Source organism: Chiloscyllium plagiosum, unplaced genomic scaffold, assembly GCF_037043375.1.
Source record: "Chiloscyllium plagiosum isolate Xiang-an unplaced genomic scaffold, Cpla_swu_hap1 HiC_scaffold_11, whole genome shotgun sequence".
NCBI lineage: Eukaryota > Metazoa > Chordata > Chondrichthyes > Orectolobiformes > Hemiscylliidae > Chiloscyllium > Chiloscyllium plagiosum.
In genome coordinates, this window is record NW_028270149.1 from 46,549,372 (window position 1) to 46,568,755 (window position 19,384).

General features: G+C 41.9%; 1 protein-coding gene across 3 annotated transcripts in view; it reads right to left on the bottom strand.

The window, feature by feature from the left end:
* tex11 (testis expressed 11) overlaps positions 1–19,384 on the bottom strand; it is a 236,352-nt gene that overhangs the window by 21,295 nt on the left and 195,673 nt on the right. For all 3 annotated transcript variants that reach the window (XM_087992026.1, XM_087992025.1, XM_087992027.1), the window contains 2 exons: positions 11,196–11,316; positions 5,743–5,910 (listed from right to left, as the gene is read on the bottom strand). In XM_087992026.1, the coding sequence (XP_087848152.1) occupies positions 5,743–5,910; positions 11,196–11,316 (289 nt within the window). The remainder of the gene's footprint in view (positions 1–5,742; positions 5,911–11,195; positions 11,317–19,384) is intronic.

Sequence of the window (19,384 nt, forward strand, 5' to 3'; positions counted from 1 at the left end):
TCGTTGGTGCCAATGTGGACCACGACTTCGGGTTGCTCCCCCTCCCCCTCCAGGACCCGGAAAACACGATCAGAGACATCACGTACCCTTGCACCTGGGAGGCAACATACCAAACGTGAGTCTCTCTCGTTCCCACAAAACCGCCTATCTGTGCCACGAACTATCGAGTCCCCAATTACTACTGCTCTGCTCTTCTTCACCCTTCCCTTCTGAGTAACGGGGACAGGCTCCGTGCCAGAGACCTGAGCCCCGTTACTTACCCCTGGTAAGTCATCCCCCCCACAAGTATCTAAAACGGTATACTTGTTCTTGAGGGGAATGGCCGCAGGAGGTCCCTGCACTGGCTGCTTCCTCCCAGTCCCCCTCACTGTAACCCATCTATGCTCGTTTAATTTTTCACAAGCTATAGATTACTCAAAAAAAAATCAAGGTTCAAACATTAAATATTCAAAGAAACGAATAGTTTAAGAATAAAACAAGTGACACCTTCAGCCTATTCCTCACAGACCCAAGATTCAAGACAGTATTAAACTTTGAAGATCAGGATCACAATTTATTGCCAAGAATGTCCTTATGACTGGGGTAAAGGAATTCCCTTGATACTGCTTCCCCTTAGAGATGTGCACATACAAATCAAAGCCTAACAACATGAGAACCAGGCTATATAAAACTGTAAGATCACAGGAGCATGAATAGGATATCTGGCTGCTTAAGCCTGCTCTAAGCATTCAAGAAAATTATGGCTAATCTGATTATGGCCTTCATGTCACCTCCCTGCCTGTCCCTCATACTCCTTGAACTTTGTAGATCAAAAATCTGTCTAACTCACTCCTGAAGATATTCAATTGCCCAGCCTTCGACTGGTCTCTCTGAATGATAACTCAAAATGCTAACAACCTGAAAAGAACAAATTCTTCATCTTTGTCTTAAATGGAAGATCCATAATTTTTAAACTGTAGCCCAGATTCTACATTTTTCCCATGAGGGAAACATCCTTTTTGCATTTACTCAGTCAAGCCTCCTGAGAAGTTGAAATAAGCTCAGCACGACCAACTTTCATTCTTCTGAACTCTGATGAGTAAAGGCCCAAACTACTCAAACTGTCGCAAAGTCAATCCGTACACCACAGAAATCAGTCTAGAAAACTTTCTTGGAACTGCTTCCAGTGCAAGTATGTCCTTCCTTAAGTAAGAAGACCAAAACTGTTCACAGTGTCTAGGTGCACTATGACTAATAGCCTATACAGTTGTAGCATGGCATCCCTTCATTTCTATGCTATCCAACCTAAATCAAAGGCCAACTAATTACTGACTGCACTTGAATATGAAATCTTTTGGGATTCATGGCCATGAACACACTATCTCTTTGTACTCTACTCTGCAGTCTGTCTCCATTTAAATAGTATTTGTTTCTCTTCTTCCTGCATAGGAGAACAACCTAACATCTTCGTGTATGATACACTACTTTCCGGAAGTTTGCCCACTTATGTGCCTAACTTAATCTCTTTGCAGATAGTTTGTATTCTCCTCACAACCTGCTTGTCTAACCATTGTTGTATTAACAGCAAATTTAGCTGTAGCACAGTCAGTCTCTTCATTCATGTCAATAACACCGATCACAAATAACTGAGGCACCAGCATTAATTCAAGTGGCATTCACCTCATTACAAACTGTCAACTCGAAAAATGATCCATTTATTAGCCCAACTATCTGGTTCCAGTCAGTCAGCCTATTCATATGAATAGGTTATCCCCAACAGCATGAGTTATTATCCTGAGTAGTCTTTGATGTACATAATTATTGAAGGCCTTTTTGAAATCCAAATACACTTTTTCCTTTTACCCAACCTACTCATAAAAACCTCAAAGTAATTGACAAATTTTTCAAATGCCATTTCCTTTGCATGAAATCTTGTCATCACTGTCTGAGTGCTACTGCTACTGCTTTTGCAAAAATGGCTTTCCAATGCTCACCTACAATCAATTCTGAAGTGTTACATCAGAAAGGTTGGGCAGAGGAGAGTAAAGAGAATCAGATTACCATTACACTTTCTTCTCCACCCCCAACCCTGCTTACAAGGAAACAGTTTGACTTTTCATTGCAGTTCTTCACAACAGGTAATTGTGTGGATCACCTAACTACTGTGGCCACTTCACTTCTAAAACTGCAAATGTGAATATTGAATAAGATGTGCCATGCAAGGCTATGTCAACCATTTATCATCTCTAGTGCTATTACCATGAAATGAGATTTATAACTCTTGCTGTAATCAGTTGGTCAGTGGTCCTATCTTTGTAGCTTCATGTACGTAAGTCCATTTTCTTGAAAAGAAATCTTTGAGTGGGATAACGTTTGAATTTGTAAAGTAAGGAAAAAAAGCAGAATGGCTCACATACTAAAAGAAATCTAGGCCATGAAACATTTTACACCAGCTACATTTGACAATAAATAATTATAATGCATTTTTCTTCCTTAAATTCATATTCCTAATGACCAATATTTCAAACATATACACATTTTAATAAAATAGAGTTTTCAATTTTGATCAAGGTACTGACATCTTGCTAGATGAATATTTAATTACGGTCAGTTTTAGAAGTGAAATATATCCAGAGAAATTGCTTTTAAAGTCACAAGCTTTGTGAATTAATGTTTTTATAATTATTATCATGATGGGACTGCTGAATGAAACAGCAATCTTGGACAGCTAACTGCTGTTTAACAGAAGCTGAAAATAGCTGTCTGAACTAACGCCATCACACATTCTGATTCACGTTTTCTGTGAGTACTCAATTCAGATATGGTTACCTCATGATCAAGATAGACAAGTGGTACAGAAAATTGAGTGGACAATTTGATACAATAAATGATAAAAGTGAAAGATACCTCTTCAATTGTGGGAAACAAGAAGGAACTACTCACCCGTGCCAGATCAGGCATGCAAGTATAGTTCCAATCCCATACTCGATTGCTGACTCAACGAACCAGATGTTAGGAGGACTTTACAGAACTTTGAAAATAGCAATGCAGGGCCCAGGCGTTGCATTCCTGACCTATTTCCTAAACATCTAATGTTTGCCAGGAAGAGAACAGGTTTAGGGAATGATCTTTATACATGAAGAAATCCAAACTCAGCAGAGTGACTTGAATATAATGTTGCGTTTATGCCATTTTGGCTGGGTTCAAGGGCCTGAACTCTCACTGGCACTGACAAATTGATTGAAGAAGCAATAAATGCTCTCAAAGGGCAAGTTAGATCTGTCAAAGTGCTCTGATCTAAAAGTTTTTAAAATTCTCTATTCGTTAAACTTAGAAAAATATTACTTAAAACTGAAGACTTAAAGCTGTCAGTAACGTTTTGAAATAAAAGCATCTGCTGGAATGTTCTGACTTCACAGGCAATCTGCTATTAAGATAGGTCATAAGATAGGAGTACTGTAGCAAGTAACTCACCTCTTGATCCCCCACAAACTGTCCAACTTCTATATGTCGGGACTGTGATACAATACTACCCAGTTGCCTGGACGGTTACAGCTCCATTAACACTCAAGAAACTTGACACCATCCAGACAAAGCAGCCTGCTTGATTGGCACTGCATCCATGACTCAACAACTGACACTCCGTAGCAGCAGTGTGTACTATCTCCAAGATACAATGCAGAATATCTTAAAAGATCCTGAGACAGCACTTTCCAAATCCACGAGCACTTCCATCTCGAACTACAAGGCCAGTTGATAAATAGGAACACCATTACCTGCAAGTTCCTCATAAACCGCCCATCATCCTGACTTGAAAACATAATCCCCATTTCTTCACTGTCACAGGATCAAAGTCCTGGAATTCCGTCCGTAAGGGCATTGTAGGTCAACCAACAGCATGTGGACTGCGCTTTAAGAAGGAAGCTCCACCACCTTTTCAAGGGCAACTAGAGATAGTCAATAAATGCTGACCAGCCAGTGATGCCCATTCCTCACAAGTGAATATAAAAAAAATATTCAATTCTAATAGGATAGACAAAGTAAACACTATGTTCCTGATGAGCAGGAAGCCCAGAACCAAAACCTCAATGTAAGGAAATGGGATATACCATTAAGGCCCACAGCAAAGCAGCTGAGGCCAACATATTGAATGCTTCCAAGTAGGTGTTAAATGTAGTTCTTGGGGCTAAAGAGATCAAAGGGTATGGGGTGAAAGCAGGAATCAAGTACTGAGTTGGATGGTTACGTTGAATGGCGGAGCTTCATATCATAATGAATAAATGGCTGAATGTCAAAAGCTAGAAATACCACTGTGTGTTGGAGTTCAATTTGAATGACAGCTTTTATATGGGTCTCAATGCAAGTTTATTTTAAGAGATTGAACACTTATGATTTAAAAGCTTTGAATGGGGCTCATGAATGACATTTTTCTTTCACTGGCAAGTATGCGTAAGTGACAGCAATATAGACATTTCAAAGTTTTTTTTTCAACTTCACCCAGCCCCTAATGTATGCTGATAGCAGATACAGTGTCAGTGGGTATGGAAATGGCATGCAGTGAAAGTTGATATGGGGACTGTGATGATACTATAGTTTTAAGAGGTGTATTTTGTTCTGTGTTTTAAGAAGAGGAATTGAGACAGAGGTGACAAGCAGTCTGTTCCAAACCAATACAGTAAACAGCTTGTAAAATGTTGCATTTTTTTTAAAGTTGGAAGATTAAAAGCAGCATGAATGGGTGGGGTCAAGATCCCGTAGAATCAGGATTTTTGTTTAACTTTCAGCAGCTGTTGGGGTTTGGAATCTGCTATACATCTCTTCCTGTTACAGTAAAATGCCTGAGTTCTCTCTCTCTCAGAGTTTTGATGTCTTTTCCTCCAAGACTGAAAAAATACTGATGTGAGACCATCTACTTTACTGAATTTGCCTTTGCCAAAGGTGTACTTTTGGTATCTTGGTACAGCTGATCAGTGGTAATTAACATATATATTATCTTGTTAAGTATAGCAATAGAATTACAGTTAGTTTTTTTTTGTCTGCAATTTTAACTGGAGTATAAGAATAGTGTGTTTTGCTTCAAACCTGGTAGTTTGACCAATCAAAATGCATCCGGAATGCAACATCTTACAAATGCCTTTGAAAATAAGGAAAAGTTGCAGTCTTGGCTATCTTCTTAATATATTGTGAGGTTTTTGGTCTGGTCCATAACAGGGTGAGTACATGGATGAGGTTAGAAGACTAAACAGCTTTTTAACCAACTAGGATAAAGCCCGAGAGAACCGACTCAGGCCTTTAACTAGGTTACTTTACTGGTGCCTATGGCTGCCTAGAGTATGCTACGTGTGAAAATTTCCTGACCTGCAGTACTTAAAATTCCAGTCCAAACTCTTCAAGGCAATTAAAAATGGATAATTAATATTACATAGCTTGTGACTACTGACTAAGATGCCTTTAGCCTGCTGTTCCCATACTCTGGTACTTCCCTTCCAAACCTCTTTGCTGTTCCACCTCCCTATCCCCCATTATGAGTTTACTTATAGTTGCCTGCCTTGACCAAGAATTTAATCAATCCTGCTGTTATCTCTTTCTTTGGTTTGCATCAATTCCTTTTTCATTTGTACTTGCAAGTGTCTTGGAATTTCTTTATGCAATAAAGGCATTAAATGAATGCAATATTTTATATCTGAAGACTAATAATAATGAAGCAACTGATTTTATACATTTTTCTGTAAATGAGTGGTTCTTATTACAAATCTGTCTTACCTGGCTTTCATAACTCGCCCGGAGAGATCCCAGATGTTTGAGGAAGCGCATTCCAAGTCCACACCACTTCTCCGCCTCAGTGTATTTACCCAAACTATATAAGGAAGCCCCAGTGTTCCAAGCTCGAGTCATCAGCCAAAGCATCTCCACCTCTGGGTATTCCTCTTGCTATACACAGAAAAGCAAAAGCTTAAGATATAGTCAAGCAAAATTTGCTCACTATGACCTGACAAACCTTGACATTCAAAAGTTGGGTAGAATGGACCTTTGCTCCATTCCTAATTTTGGAAAGAAACCTGATGGTGAGTGATTTTCTTAAATCACTACAACCACATGGTATATTTTGTCCAATTATGATTGGCTAAATCAATTAGACCTCTTTGGAAGTAGGTTCGCTCATTGAAAAGTACATAATTTTGAAAGGGCTTGACAAGATAGATACTGACAGATTGCTTTCTTTAAACAGAGAATCTAGAACATGAAAACACAGTCTGAACAGAATGAGCTAATTATTTTGGACTGTAATGTATAGAAATTTCCTCATTCAAAGGGTTGTGAATCTTTTGAATTCTCGATGCAAAAGATTATGAATAACAATGATTTACTTGGGATATGTGTTCAAACTCAATTCCCACTATTGCTGGAGTTGCGACAAATATACTGTATGACTCTAGAAATGCAAAACCTCTACACAGCTGGAGCCAGGTGCCAACTTGCAGATACATTCTCCAACTGCCCTCTTGACAATAGCCTCACCTCCCATCACTTCCCAGACCATCCACAACCTCATCACCACTGGGTATCTCCCATCCACAGTCTCCAACTTCATTGTCCGTGAACCCTGCACTGCCTAATTCTACTTCCTACCAAAGATTCACAAACATGACTTCCCCGGTCAATCCATTGTCTCAGCCTGCTCCTGTCCCACTGAACTCATCTCTGCATACCTTGAGACTGTCCTGACCCGCTTAGTCCAGGAACTCACTACCTACGTTCAGGACACCACCCATGCCCTTCACCTCCTCCAAGACTTTTGTTTCCCCTGTCCCCTACGCCTTATCTTCACTATTGACATCCAATCCCTGTACACCTATCCGCCACGACAAAGGCCTCCAAGCACTCTGTTTCTCCCTCTCATGCCATTCCAACCAATACCCTTCCACTGACCCTCTCATCCGCCCAGCTGAACTGGTCCTCACCCTTAACAACTTCCCCTTCCAATCCTCCCACTTCCTCCAAACCAAAGGGGTAGCCATGGGCACCCGCATGGGCCCCAATATGCTTGACTCTTTGTTAGGTACGTGGAACAGTCCATTTCCGCAGCTACACCGACACCAGCCTCCACCTTTCCCCCCGCTACATCGATGACTGTATCGGCGCTATCTCGTGCTCTCACAAGAAGATTGAATAGTTTCGCAACTTCATTAACACCTTTCACCCTGACCTCAAATTCACCTGGCCCATCTCTGACACCTCCCTCCCCTTCCTGGACGTCTGGTGACTGACTAACCACTGACACCTACTACAAACCCATGAATTTTCACAGCCGCCTGGACTATGTCTCCACCCACCGTACCTCCTTTAAAAACACCATCTCTTATTCCCAATTACTTCGTCTCTGTCACATCTGTTTCCAGGATGACCAATTCCATCACAGAATATCCCAAATGGCCTCCTTCATCAAAGACTGCAATTTCTGCTCCCACATGGTCGACGATGCCCTCTAGTGTATCACCTCCACTTCCTGCACCTCCATCCTTGAACCCCACCCCTGCTAATGAGAGGATAGAAACCCCCAGTCCTTACCTTCCACCTCACCAACCTTCGTGACTCTCTTGTCAGATCCACATCTCCCACACCAGCCCTCACCCCACTCCCGGCACCTGACCCTACAACTGCAAAAAGTGCAAAACCTTTGCCCTCACCTCTGTCCAAGACCCAAAGGATCCTTCCACATCCAACAGAAATTTACCTATACCTCCACAAATGTCATCTACTGTATCCGTTGCACCAGATGTGGTCTCCTCTACAAGGACGCCAACTTGAAGATCATGTCAGAGAACATCTCCTGGACACCTGCACCAACCAACCCCATCACCCTGTGGCTGAGCACTTCAACTCTCCCTCCCACCTCGCCAAAGACATGCAGGGCCTGGGCCTCCTCCATCGCCAAACCCGATGCCTGGAGGAAGAGCGCCTCATCTTCTGCCTTGGGATCCTGCAATTCCACGGCATTAATGTTGATTTAAGTAATTTCCTCATTACCCCTGGCAGAGAGAAATCAGCAATTAAACTGGTTAGCTTATAATCAGTAATGGGAAAATGTGAGAGTCCATTATAAGAGATCTAACAGAGAAGGACTTGAAAGATCATGACAAGACAGGACAGGATCAGCATGGATTTATGAAGTTGTGCTTGACAGATTTGTTGGAATGTTGTGAGGATTTAACCAATAGAGTGGATAAGGCGGGGAGGGAAGGGGGCAGCGGATGTGGTTTACTTGGATTTTCACAAGGCTTTTGAAAAGATCCCACATGAGAGTTTAGCGTGCAAATTTAAAGTGCGTGGAATTAGAGGTCATGTGCTGAAATGGATGGAAAATTGTTTGGAAGACAGGAGACAAAGAGTGTGGATAAATGGGTTTCCTTCTCAGTGGCAGGCAGTGACTAGTGAGGAACCACAGTGATCAGTGCTTGGACCCCAACTATTCACAATAATATATTAGTGATTAGATGATGAAACTGCGTGTAATATCTCCAATTTTGCAGGTAACTCAAAGTTGGGATGATGCAACGACGCTTGAATGTGATGTAGGCAAGATAAGTATGCAGGCAAGTACATCGCAAATGCAGTATAATGCGGATATGCGAGAGGATATCCACTTTGGTAGTAAGAACATGCAGGCAGATTATTATCTGAAAGGTGACAGCTTAGAAAAATGGGAACATGCAACAAGATCTGGGTGTCCATGCACACCATTTCTGAAAGTAAACATGCAGGTGCAGCAGACAATGAAGAGCCAAATGGTATGATGGCCTTCATAATGAGAATATTCAAGTACAAGAGTAGGAAGCCTTGTTGCAACTGGTAAGATCATACTTGGAGTATTGTATGCAGTTTTCGTCTCCTTACTTGAGGAAGAACGTTTTTGCTATGAAGCAAGTGCAACCAAGGTTTCCCAGACTGATTCCTGCAATGGTGGGACTCATGTTAAGGGAGAGACTGGATTGGTTATGACCATGCAGATCCATACAAACCTGTAAAATTCCAACAGGATTAAATCTGTTTCTATTAATGTGAGGGCCAAGGCTTGTGGTGTAGGGAATGCTGGATGAGTTGAGAAATTGAGGCTCTGATCAAGAACAAGGAGCCATATGGCAAGCATAGACAGCTGGGATCGAGCAAATCCCTAAAAGAGTATAAGGCCAGTAGGAAACAGAGGGTGATGATGGAGAGTTGTTTTTCAGACTAGAGGCCTGTGACCAGCAGTGTGCCTCTAGGATCAGTGCTGGGTCCACTGCTTTTTGTCATTTATATCAATGATTAGTAAGTTTGCAGATGACACCAAAATTGGCGGTGCAGAGGCCAGTGAAGAACATTATCTCAGAAGTGGGCCGAGAAGTGGCAGGTGGAGTTCAATTTAGACAAATGTGAGGTGTTGCATTTTGGTGAGGCAAATTAGGGCTGGACTGATACAGTTTATAATAGGGTCCTGGGGAGTGTTGCCTAAGAAAGAGACCTAAGTGTTTCGTTGAAGGGGGAGTCACAGGTAGGCAAGGTAGTGAAGAAAGCTTTTGATACACATGCCTTTATTAGTCAATACATAGAGTATAGAAACTAGGATGTCATGTTGCAGCTATAAAGGACATTGGTTAGGCCACTTTTGGAACACTTCGTCCAATTCTGATCTCCCTGCTGCAGGAAAGATGTTGTTAAACTTGAAAGGGTGCGGAAAAGATTTACAAGGATGTTACCTGGACTGGAGGATTTGAGTATAGGGAGAGGCTGAATAGGCTGAGGCTACTGACCCTGGAGTGTCACAGGCTGAGGGGTGACCTTATAGTGGTTTTTTAAATCATGAGGGGTAGGGATAGGCTGAATAGCCAAGGTCTTTTTCCCAGGGTAGAGAAGTCCAAAACAAGACAGCATAGGTTTAAGATGACAGGGAAAAGATATAAAGACACCTAAGGGACAACTTTTCATACAGAGGGTGGCACATATATGGAATGTGCTGCCAGAGGAAGTGGCCAAGGCTGGTACAAATACAACATTTAAAAGACATATGAATAGGAAGGGTTCAGATGGATATGGCCCAAATGCTGCAAATGGGAGTAGATTAATTTAGGGTGTCTGGTTGGCATGAACAAGTGGACTGAAGGGTGTCTTTTTGTGCTTCACAACTCCATGACTCTATGATTAGACAGGATAGATGCAGGAAGGACTGGGTAGTGATCAGATCATCCTGCCCGTACGCCCCATGAGAATCGCTGCTCAACTCACGTGTAATTAACAAGCAGAAGACTGCATGATCAGACAAAAATGACTTGTTCCCAAACAGAAATGGTGACTACTGACATGCCTGATACCACATTTAATAAGAGGATCATGCCCTATAAATTTAACCACTGTTACTAGCACAAAATCACAAAATAAAAGCCAGAGAAATGAGTCATATCACAGAATCCATACAGTGTGGAAGCAGGCCATTCGGCCCATCAAATCCACACTGACACCCCTCCCAAAGAGCATCTCACCCAGACCCATTCACCTACCCTATCCCTGCATTTTCTATAGCTAATCCATCTGGCCTGCACATCCCTGGACACGATGGACAATTTAACATGGCCACTCCACCTAATCTGCACATCTTTAGACTATAGGAGGAAACCAGAGGAAACCCACAGACTCTGGGAGAATGTGCAAACTCCATACAGTCACCCAAGGCTGGAATCAAGCCTGGGTCCCCAGAGCTGAGGCAGCACTGCTAACCACTGAGCCACCAAGCCACCCCTTTCAAAAGTGGATTTAGATTAGATTAGATTACCTAGAGTGTGGAAACAGGCCCTTCGGCCCAACAACCAACCCTCCGAAGAGCAACCCACCCAGACTCAGTCCCGTACATTTATCCCTAACTAAAACACCTAACACTGCAGGCAATTTAGCATGGCCAATTCACCTGACCTGTACATCTTTGGACTGTGGGAGGAAACCAGAGCACCCGGAGGAAACCCACGCAGAAATGGGGAAAATGTACAAACTCCACACAGACAGTTGCCCGATGTGGGAATCGAACCCGGGCCCCTAGCACTGTGAGGCAGCAGTGCGAACCACTGAGCCATCGTGTCGCCCCTGGATTTATCCAGAGTTCACAGTAATGACTTCTTCAGATCTATATTTTACTTATCTTTTTAAAATTTCATTCAGGCATCATTCTTACTCAGAATATCACTCACCGAATTTTCAATCATCATGAGTGCTTCCTCATAGTACCACCAGACCTCCTCAAGGACCTGGGGTTCAATTTCCGTTAATCCCGTTGGGAGTGAGATCTGGATTAGGCTGTGGAGCAATTTGCTGTTGGAAAAGAATACAAGTTAAGTGCCTAATGACTCTTCTCCAAAGAGTATCCTAAGTCAAATTAAGTGCTTTGACTCCATCCTGACTATAGGCAAGTAAATATTTTAAAGAATAAATCTATTAATTTGATTAATAGAAACACAACATTAAAAAAAATCAACTAGATCAAGCAATATCTGCTGAAAAATGAATGAGTTAATATTTCACCAAAATTGCTTTAAACACAGTTTTGAGTTTGCAAATATGATAAACATTAAAAACTAATTGTATCACTTCAACAATGCCATAAAATAACTTAATTTGACTTAGGATACAATATAAGGATTTTTCTGAGATGTCTTCAGATTTGCGTGATGGAAACGTTTTGATTTGAAGGCTACTTTCTCATTCACGTAAACTCATTTATGAGGCGATACAGTCATATGTTAACAGTACTTGTAACTGTGTTGAAAGGTGGAATATTACATAGAAGGAGAATTAGAAGAATTCAATACCCTCAGTAATTATTAATCCTCCATTAAATTTAAAGCCACACTATACAAGCGGAGAATCAATTTCTTAGACAATGTATCTGTAATGGTACAAGATAACAGGATTAGCTACGACAGCTTTTTTTTTGCAAAATAACTGGTGGATACTCCTACACTCTAAATGCTATCATGTTAAACACACCTTCCACAGATTGGGGAGGTCAAAGACAAAGCATTTCCATGACAAGCACAAAGCTGGAAATCTATAACTAGGTAGCTAAAATCTCTTTTTACTTCTTCTCATACCTCAATCTCAAATTTAAAGTTAATAATTGACAGTGTTCAGTACAGTAACAACTACACTTTTTCCCAATACAGTAGCTCCTGAACTATTTATGCAGCTTTAAATTATTTGCAACAAATTCAGAGGATCTGTGACTTCAGGTTTTCCTGGGTTTCTGTTTACCAAGTACTCATTATAACTATTTATAACTGTTCTCTCTCTCCTTTGCAGGCTCGCTCCCTCTCTCCTCAGTCTATCCTTCCATTTCCCACATCTTCTCACATTCTTTCTTCCCCTTTGACACCTCTTTATTCTCCATGGCAGATAGTTCCTCTGAATTTGGCAAATGGAACTCATTCCTATCCTCAGATATCTAAGGCTCAGAAATCCCTGGCTCTGGCGAGCCCCCAGTGACTTGTTCACTTACCTTCCTTTCTTTCTTACTTAATCTGCTGGTTGTTTCTCCAAAGGCTGTTTATCTCACACATCTACTGCTGAGAGCAGCAAATTCAAGAGATGGAAGTATAAATGCTATCCATTTTACTTATGGGGTCGGGGAGAGACTTTTCTCAGATTTTGTTCGATACAACCTCTACAAAACCAGAGACACCAAGAGGCAATGCCAGACCAAGTTAGAGGACCAAACCAACCAAACAGACTCGCCGTCTGTGGCAAGGACAAAACATCATAACGGATACAAATTGAAGCAGAGGAAGACAGTGAACAAGAACACATCCCTCCCTGATGTACTCAACTCTTTCTATGCTTGGTTCGCCTGCCCCGATAGCCCCAGAAGCTTCTGTTGCCAGGTCACCGCTACAGATGTAAGACCGGTCTTTCTGAGAGTCAGCCCAAGGTAAGCAACAGGCCTGAACAGATCCCTGGGCCCTGCACTTACATCCTGTGCAGACCAGCTGGTGCAGGTTTTCAATGACATCTGCAGCCTCTCCCTTCCTACAAGGTTAAGTCCCTACTTGCTTCAAGAAGACCATCATCACCCCAGTACCAAAGAAAACACATGCAACGTGCTTTAATGACTACTGCCCAGTGGCTCTGACCTCCAAAATCATGAAGTGCTTCGAGAGGCTTGTTATGGTCCACATCAACTCAGCCTCCCAGGCTACCTTGATACCCTTCAATTTGCTCACCAATGTAACAGGTCCACAGCAGATGCCATTTACCTAGCCCTGCACACATCCCTGGAACACCTGGACAACAAAGACACCTATGTCAAACTCCTACACATTGATTACAGTTCCGCTTTCAACACCACTATTCGCTCCACATTGATTTCAAAACTCCTGAGACCTAGGTCTCATCTTGGCCCTCTGCACTGGATCCTCAGTTTCCTGAACCATCGACCCCAATCAGTGAAGACAGAGAACTGCATCTCAACAAATGACCCTTAACACTGTAGTTCTCCCTCCAAGGATGTGTTCTCAGCCTGTACATGCACGACTGCATAGCCAAATTCCAAACAAATGCCATCGACACAGATGGATATTGAAAGTCAGAATACAGAAAAGAGATAGAGGGCTTGATGTCATGGTGCAATAATAACAACCTCTTTTTCAATGTCAACAAACAACTAATTATTGACTTTAGAAAGATCGGAGAACACACCCCTACATCAACACAGTAGGGTTGGGAGGATTGAGTGTGTCAACTCCCTAAGAGTGACGATAACAGGCAATCTGTCTTGGACTTCCCATGTAGATGCAATGGTCAAGAAGGCACAACGCCTCTTCTTCTTCAGGCAGTTTAGGAAATTCGACATATCTGTCAGGACCTTCACCAAGCTTTACAGATGCACCAAAGAAATTATACTATCCGGGTGCATAACAGCTTGGTATGACAACTGCTCTGCCCAGGACCTTAAGAATCTACAGAAGGTTGTGCGCCCAGCCGAGGCCTTCTACAAAGCCAATGTTCCATCCATGGATTCCATTTACACTTCTTGTTGCCGTGAAAAGGCTGGCAACATCATCAAAGACCCTTCCAACACCAATAATGCTCTCCTACAACCTCTTCCATCAGGCAGAAGATACAGAAGCTCGAACATATGCACCAACAGGTTCAAGAACAGCTTTGTCTCTGCCTTTATTAGATTGATGAGTCTAATTTCAAATAATGTTGATCTGTTAATGTTGATCTTATTTCATGCACCTCCTGTGCAGCTTAACCTGTATGCCTCACTCTAAGCACCCTAAGATCTGTATGTCCTTGCTTACTATGATCTACCTGTACTGCTCACAAAGCTTTTCACTGTACTTAGGTACACATGACTACAATAAATCAAATCAAATCTGGAATTCAGAACTAGCTACAACTTTAGCCAAACCATTCCATTTGAGTTACAATATTGGAACCTATCTGACAATATGGAAAATTATCCAATTATGCTCTGTCCTCAAAAACAGGACAAACCCAATTTAATTGCTTGTTAATCCATAATCCTACAACAGGCAGAAATGGTAAGCGAAAGTGAGGACTGCAGATTAGAGTCGAGAGTGTGGTGCTGGAAAAGGACAGCAGGTCAGGCAGCATCCGAGGAACAGGAGAGTTGATGTTTCGGGCAAAAACCCTTCATCAGGAATGAGGCAGAAAGGGTGTCTGATTACAATGAAGTAGTACCTGCTCACTGATACTCAACTTGTGCTTCTCAGTACAGCCTTAATTCAAGCAGGGGCTGAAAAACTGAACTTAAGAGGAAAAATACATTGATTTCATTTAACATCAAGAAACCCAAGCAGAGTGGTGTACAATGAGAACGAAGTGGAAAGATAGTGGTAGTGTTTAACTCTTTATCAGTTGTAGTTGTATCGAACACAAATCATCTTAGTTCCAGAAGATCACTGCAGGAGTTCCTCACTGTCTTCGGCCCAATCGTCTGCAGCTGTTCAAACAACTTATCCTCCATCATAGGGCAGACATAGGTACAATAGTCCCCACATACCTACAGGGGATACATTCCAACACCTATCGTTGAAGCCCATAACCATAGATAGGTGCGAACTCATTCATTTAAATGAGAAATTTATCTTCCCAGCAGCCCCTGGTCCCTGGTTCTGGAACGTTCCCCATAATGTATTCAGGCTGTGGTAAATCATGGGTAACTGAAACCGAGGCCGCAATTGTAACAGTCACCCTGTATATTCAATAGACTCAATGTTCAATGTCAGTCAAAAATTTAAGGCTTGCTCTAATTTAAACTAAGGCAATTTTGCATCACCGAGGTAGCATCCTTTCTCTAAGTCAAATTTTTTTTTCCAACTTTAGGACTGTATACTCAAAGAAGGTGAGTTTATGATGCATTAGACAGGCTGATTATCATCTTGTAAATCCTTCAAAAATATCTATGACAGGCAGGAAGAACAAGAGAGACTTCAGGTCAGCCATGCTTGATGCAAAAAGGCACCATGAACAAGGAGACTAAGAGGAGATTTGAAAGAAGATTTCAAAATCATGGGCTCAGAGAGTATACATGGGCAGAAATGTTCCCATTTGTAAAAGGATTGGTAATATGTCTGAAATTCAACGGCATCACCTCCTATGAATCACCCACTATCCAGAAACTGAACTGGATCAGCCATATATATATTGTGGCTATCGAAGCCCATCGATTCAGTAGCAAGCCACCTCTTGACTGTCCAAAGCCTATCCAGTATGTACAATGCACATGTCAGGAGTATCATGGGAAACTCCTTGTTTGCTTAGATGAGTGGAGCACCAACAACACTCAAGATACTCAATATCATGAGTCATAGAAATGTACAGCATGGAAACAGACCCTTTGATCCAACTCGCCCATGCTGATCAGATATCCCAAACTAGTCTAGACCCACATGCCAGCACCTGACAATTATCCCTCTAAACACTCCCTGTTCATATACCCATCCAGATGCCTTTTAAATGTTGCGATTGTACCAGCTTCCACCACTTGCTGTGGCAACTCAGTCCATACACGCACCATCCTCTGCATGAACAAGTGGTCCCATAGGTCTTTTTTACATCTTTCCCCTCTCACCCGAAACCTATTCCCTCGAATTCTGGACTCCCACACCTCAGAGAATAGACTTTGTCTATACATCCTATCCATCCCCTCATGATTTTATAAACTGCTATGAGGTCACCCCTCAGCCCACTTGATTGCTCCTCATCCATTGACTAAAAGATTCATCACTGGTGCAGAGCAGGAAACAGAGCATGCCATCTACCACTGCCACCATCCATGAATTTTTCCACAGTACCTTCCAAACCTATGACCTCTACTGCAGAGAAGGTTAAGTGCACTAAATACATGTGAATATCACCAAAATCAAGGTTCCCTTCAAGCCACCATACATCCTGACTTGAAGCTACGATGTTGTTCCTTCATTGTTTATTGCATTAAAATCTGGAACTCACTGTACTGTGGATACACCGGCAACAAATGAGCTGAAGCAGCTCAAGGCAATGGCCTTCTCAAAGACAATTATGGGTGGGCAGCAAACATTAATCTTGCCAGCAATATACACGTCTCATACAAGAATTGAGGGCCCTGTTAATCATAGAAAGTCGAAAGCCTTAGACAAGGAAAAAAGTGAAAGTATTATAATCATAGAATGTAGCAGGATAGAATGTGGCTAATTACATCTTCATGTCTCAGCATGTGGCCACCTTCTCTCCATAATCATGAAAATTCATCCTTTTCAAATTAATCCGATTCTCTTTTGAATGCCTCAATTAAACCTGTGTCGACATTCTCAGGGACTGCATTCCAAATCGGGCGGCATGGTGGCACAGTGGTTAGCACTGCTGCCTCACAGCGCCAGAGACCTGGGTTCAATTCCCGCCTCAGGCACCTGACTGTGTGGAGTTTGCACATTCTCCCTGTGTCTGCGTGGGTTTTCTCCGGGTGCTCCGGTTTCCTCCCACAGTCCAACGATGTGCAGGTCAGGTGAATTGGCCATGCTAAATTGTCCGTAGTGTTAGGTAAGGGGTAAATGTAGGGGTATTGATGGTTTGCGAGTCGGTGTGGACTTGTTGGGCCGAAGGGCCTGTTTCCACACTGTAAAGTAATCTTTTCATGGTATGAAACTAATTTTCCTTCAATCACAAAAATTGCTGGAGAAAGCCAGCAGGTCTGCCAACATTTATGCTTAGAAAGCAGAGTTAATGTTTCAAGGTCCAATGACCCTTCTTTGGAATTCCAACTGTTTCAGATTTCCAGCATCTGCAATATGTTGTCTTATTTTCTCCTATCACCATTGCTTCGTTGCCAATTCTATTAAATCTGTGTCTTCTGACCCACAATCCACAACCAATCAGAAAAAAATTTCTCTGAAGATGACTGGAGGGATACTTTGGGAAAAACGGTCATAATTCTATTAGTTTTAAAATAGTTATGGAAAAGGATAGAACTGATCAAAGCATTACTGTCCTAAACTGGAATAAGGCCAATTTTGATGGTACAAGACAGGAAGTTTCAAAGGTTGATTTAGGGAGACTTTTCACAGGTAAAGAGACAGTTAGGAAGTAGGAGACTATTAAGAATGAATTAATGAGAGTTCGGAGGCAGAATGTTTCTGTTAGCATAAAGGGCAAGATTGGAAAGTGTACTGAATGCTGGATGACTAGAAAGATTGACGCTCCGGCCAAGAAAAAGGAGGCTTTTATTTGCTTAGACAGCTGGAATTGACTGAACTCCCATAAGAGTATAAGGGCAATAGGAGTATACTTAAGAAAGAAATCAGAAGGGCAAAAAGGGACATGAGATAGCTTTGGCAAACAGAGTTAAGGAGAATCTCCAAAGAGATTCTATAAATACATTAAGGGCAAAAGAGAAACTAGGGACAGAATAGGACCCTTTAAATATCAATGCAGCCATTTATGTCTCAACCAAGGAGATGGGTGAGACATTAAACAAATATTTTGTGTCTGTACTTACTGTGAAGAAAGACATGTGACCTAGGGAACCTAGGAAAGTAAATAATTACGCCTTGAAAAGGGTTCATATGACTCAAGAGGAGATGTTGAAGATCTTAAAACACAAAGGTACATAAATCCCCAGGACCTCATCAAGTGTTTCCCAGAGCTTTGTGAGAAGCTGGGGAGGAGATTGCTGGCCCTCTTCCTGAGATATTATTGATAACCACAGATGAGATGCTGGAAGGTTAGCTCCTTTGGTGCTATTATTAAGAAAGGCTGTAAGGAAAAGCAGGGAATTACAGACGGTAAGGCGCATACCTGTGGTAGGTAAGTTGCTGAAGAGGATTCTGAGGGATAGGATTTATATGCAGTTGGAAAGGCAAGGACTGATTAGAGATAGTCGGCATGGGTCTCTGCTCAGGAAATCATGTCTCAACTTGAGTTTTTTGAAGAGGTAATAAAGAAGATTAATTAAAGCAGAGTGGTAGACATTATCTATATGGACTGGGTCCACTGCCTTTCATCATTTATGGAAGTGATTTGGATGTGAATATAACAGGATGGTAAGTTTGCAGATGACACCAAAATAAGTGGCATAGTGGACAGCGACAATTATTGCAGAGTAAAACGGGAACCATGATTAGATGGACTGAGGAGTAGCAGATGCAGTTTAATTTAGATGTGAGGTGTTACTTTTTGTAAAGCAAGCCACGGCAGGACCTATACAGTTAATGGTAAGGCCCTGGGCATGTTGCCAAACAGAGACCTAGAGGTGTAGGTGCATAGTTTCTTCAAAATGGAGTCGCAGGTAGACAGGGTTGTGAAGAGGTGTTTGGCACACTTGCCTTCATTGGTCATAACATTGAGTATAGGTTTTGGGATGTCATGTTGCAGCTATAGGGCATCTTTGGAATACTGTGTACAATTCTGGTTTCCCTTTTATAGGGAAGATGTTGTTAAACTTGAGAGGGTGCAGAAAAGATTTACATAGATGTTGCCGGGACTGGAGCGTTTGAGCTATAAGGAGAGGTTGAATCGGGTGGACATGTTTTTCCCTTGAGCAGAGACTGAAAGGTGACCTTATAGAGGTTTATAAAATCATGAGGGGCCTGGATAAGGTGAATGGCCATGGTATTTTTCGAGGATGAGGGAGTCCAAAACCAGAGGATGTAAGTTTAAAGTGAGAGGAGAAAGATTTAAAAAGCACCTGAGAGATAACTTTATCATGCAGAGGGTAGTGTGCATATGGAATGAGTTGCCAGAGGAAATAGTAGAAAATGGTACAAGTACAACATTTAAAAGGCATTTGGATGGGTCTTGGGGAATAGGTCAGATTGTGATTCCTGGTCAACACAGATGAGTTGGACTGGAGAGTCCGTTTCTGTGCTGTACAACTCTTTAA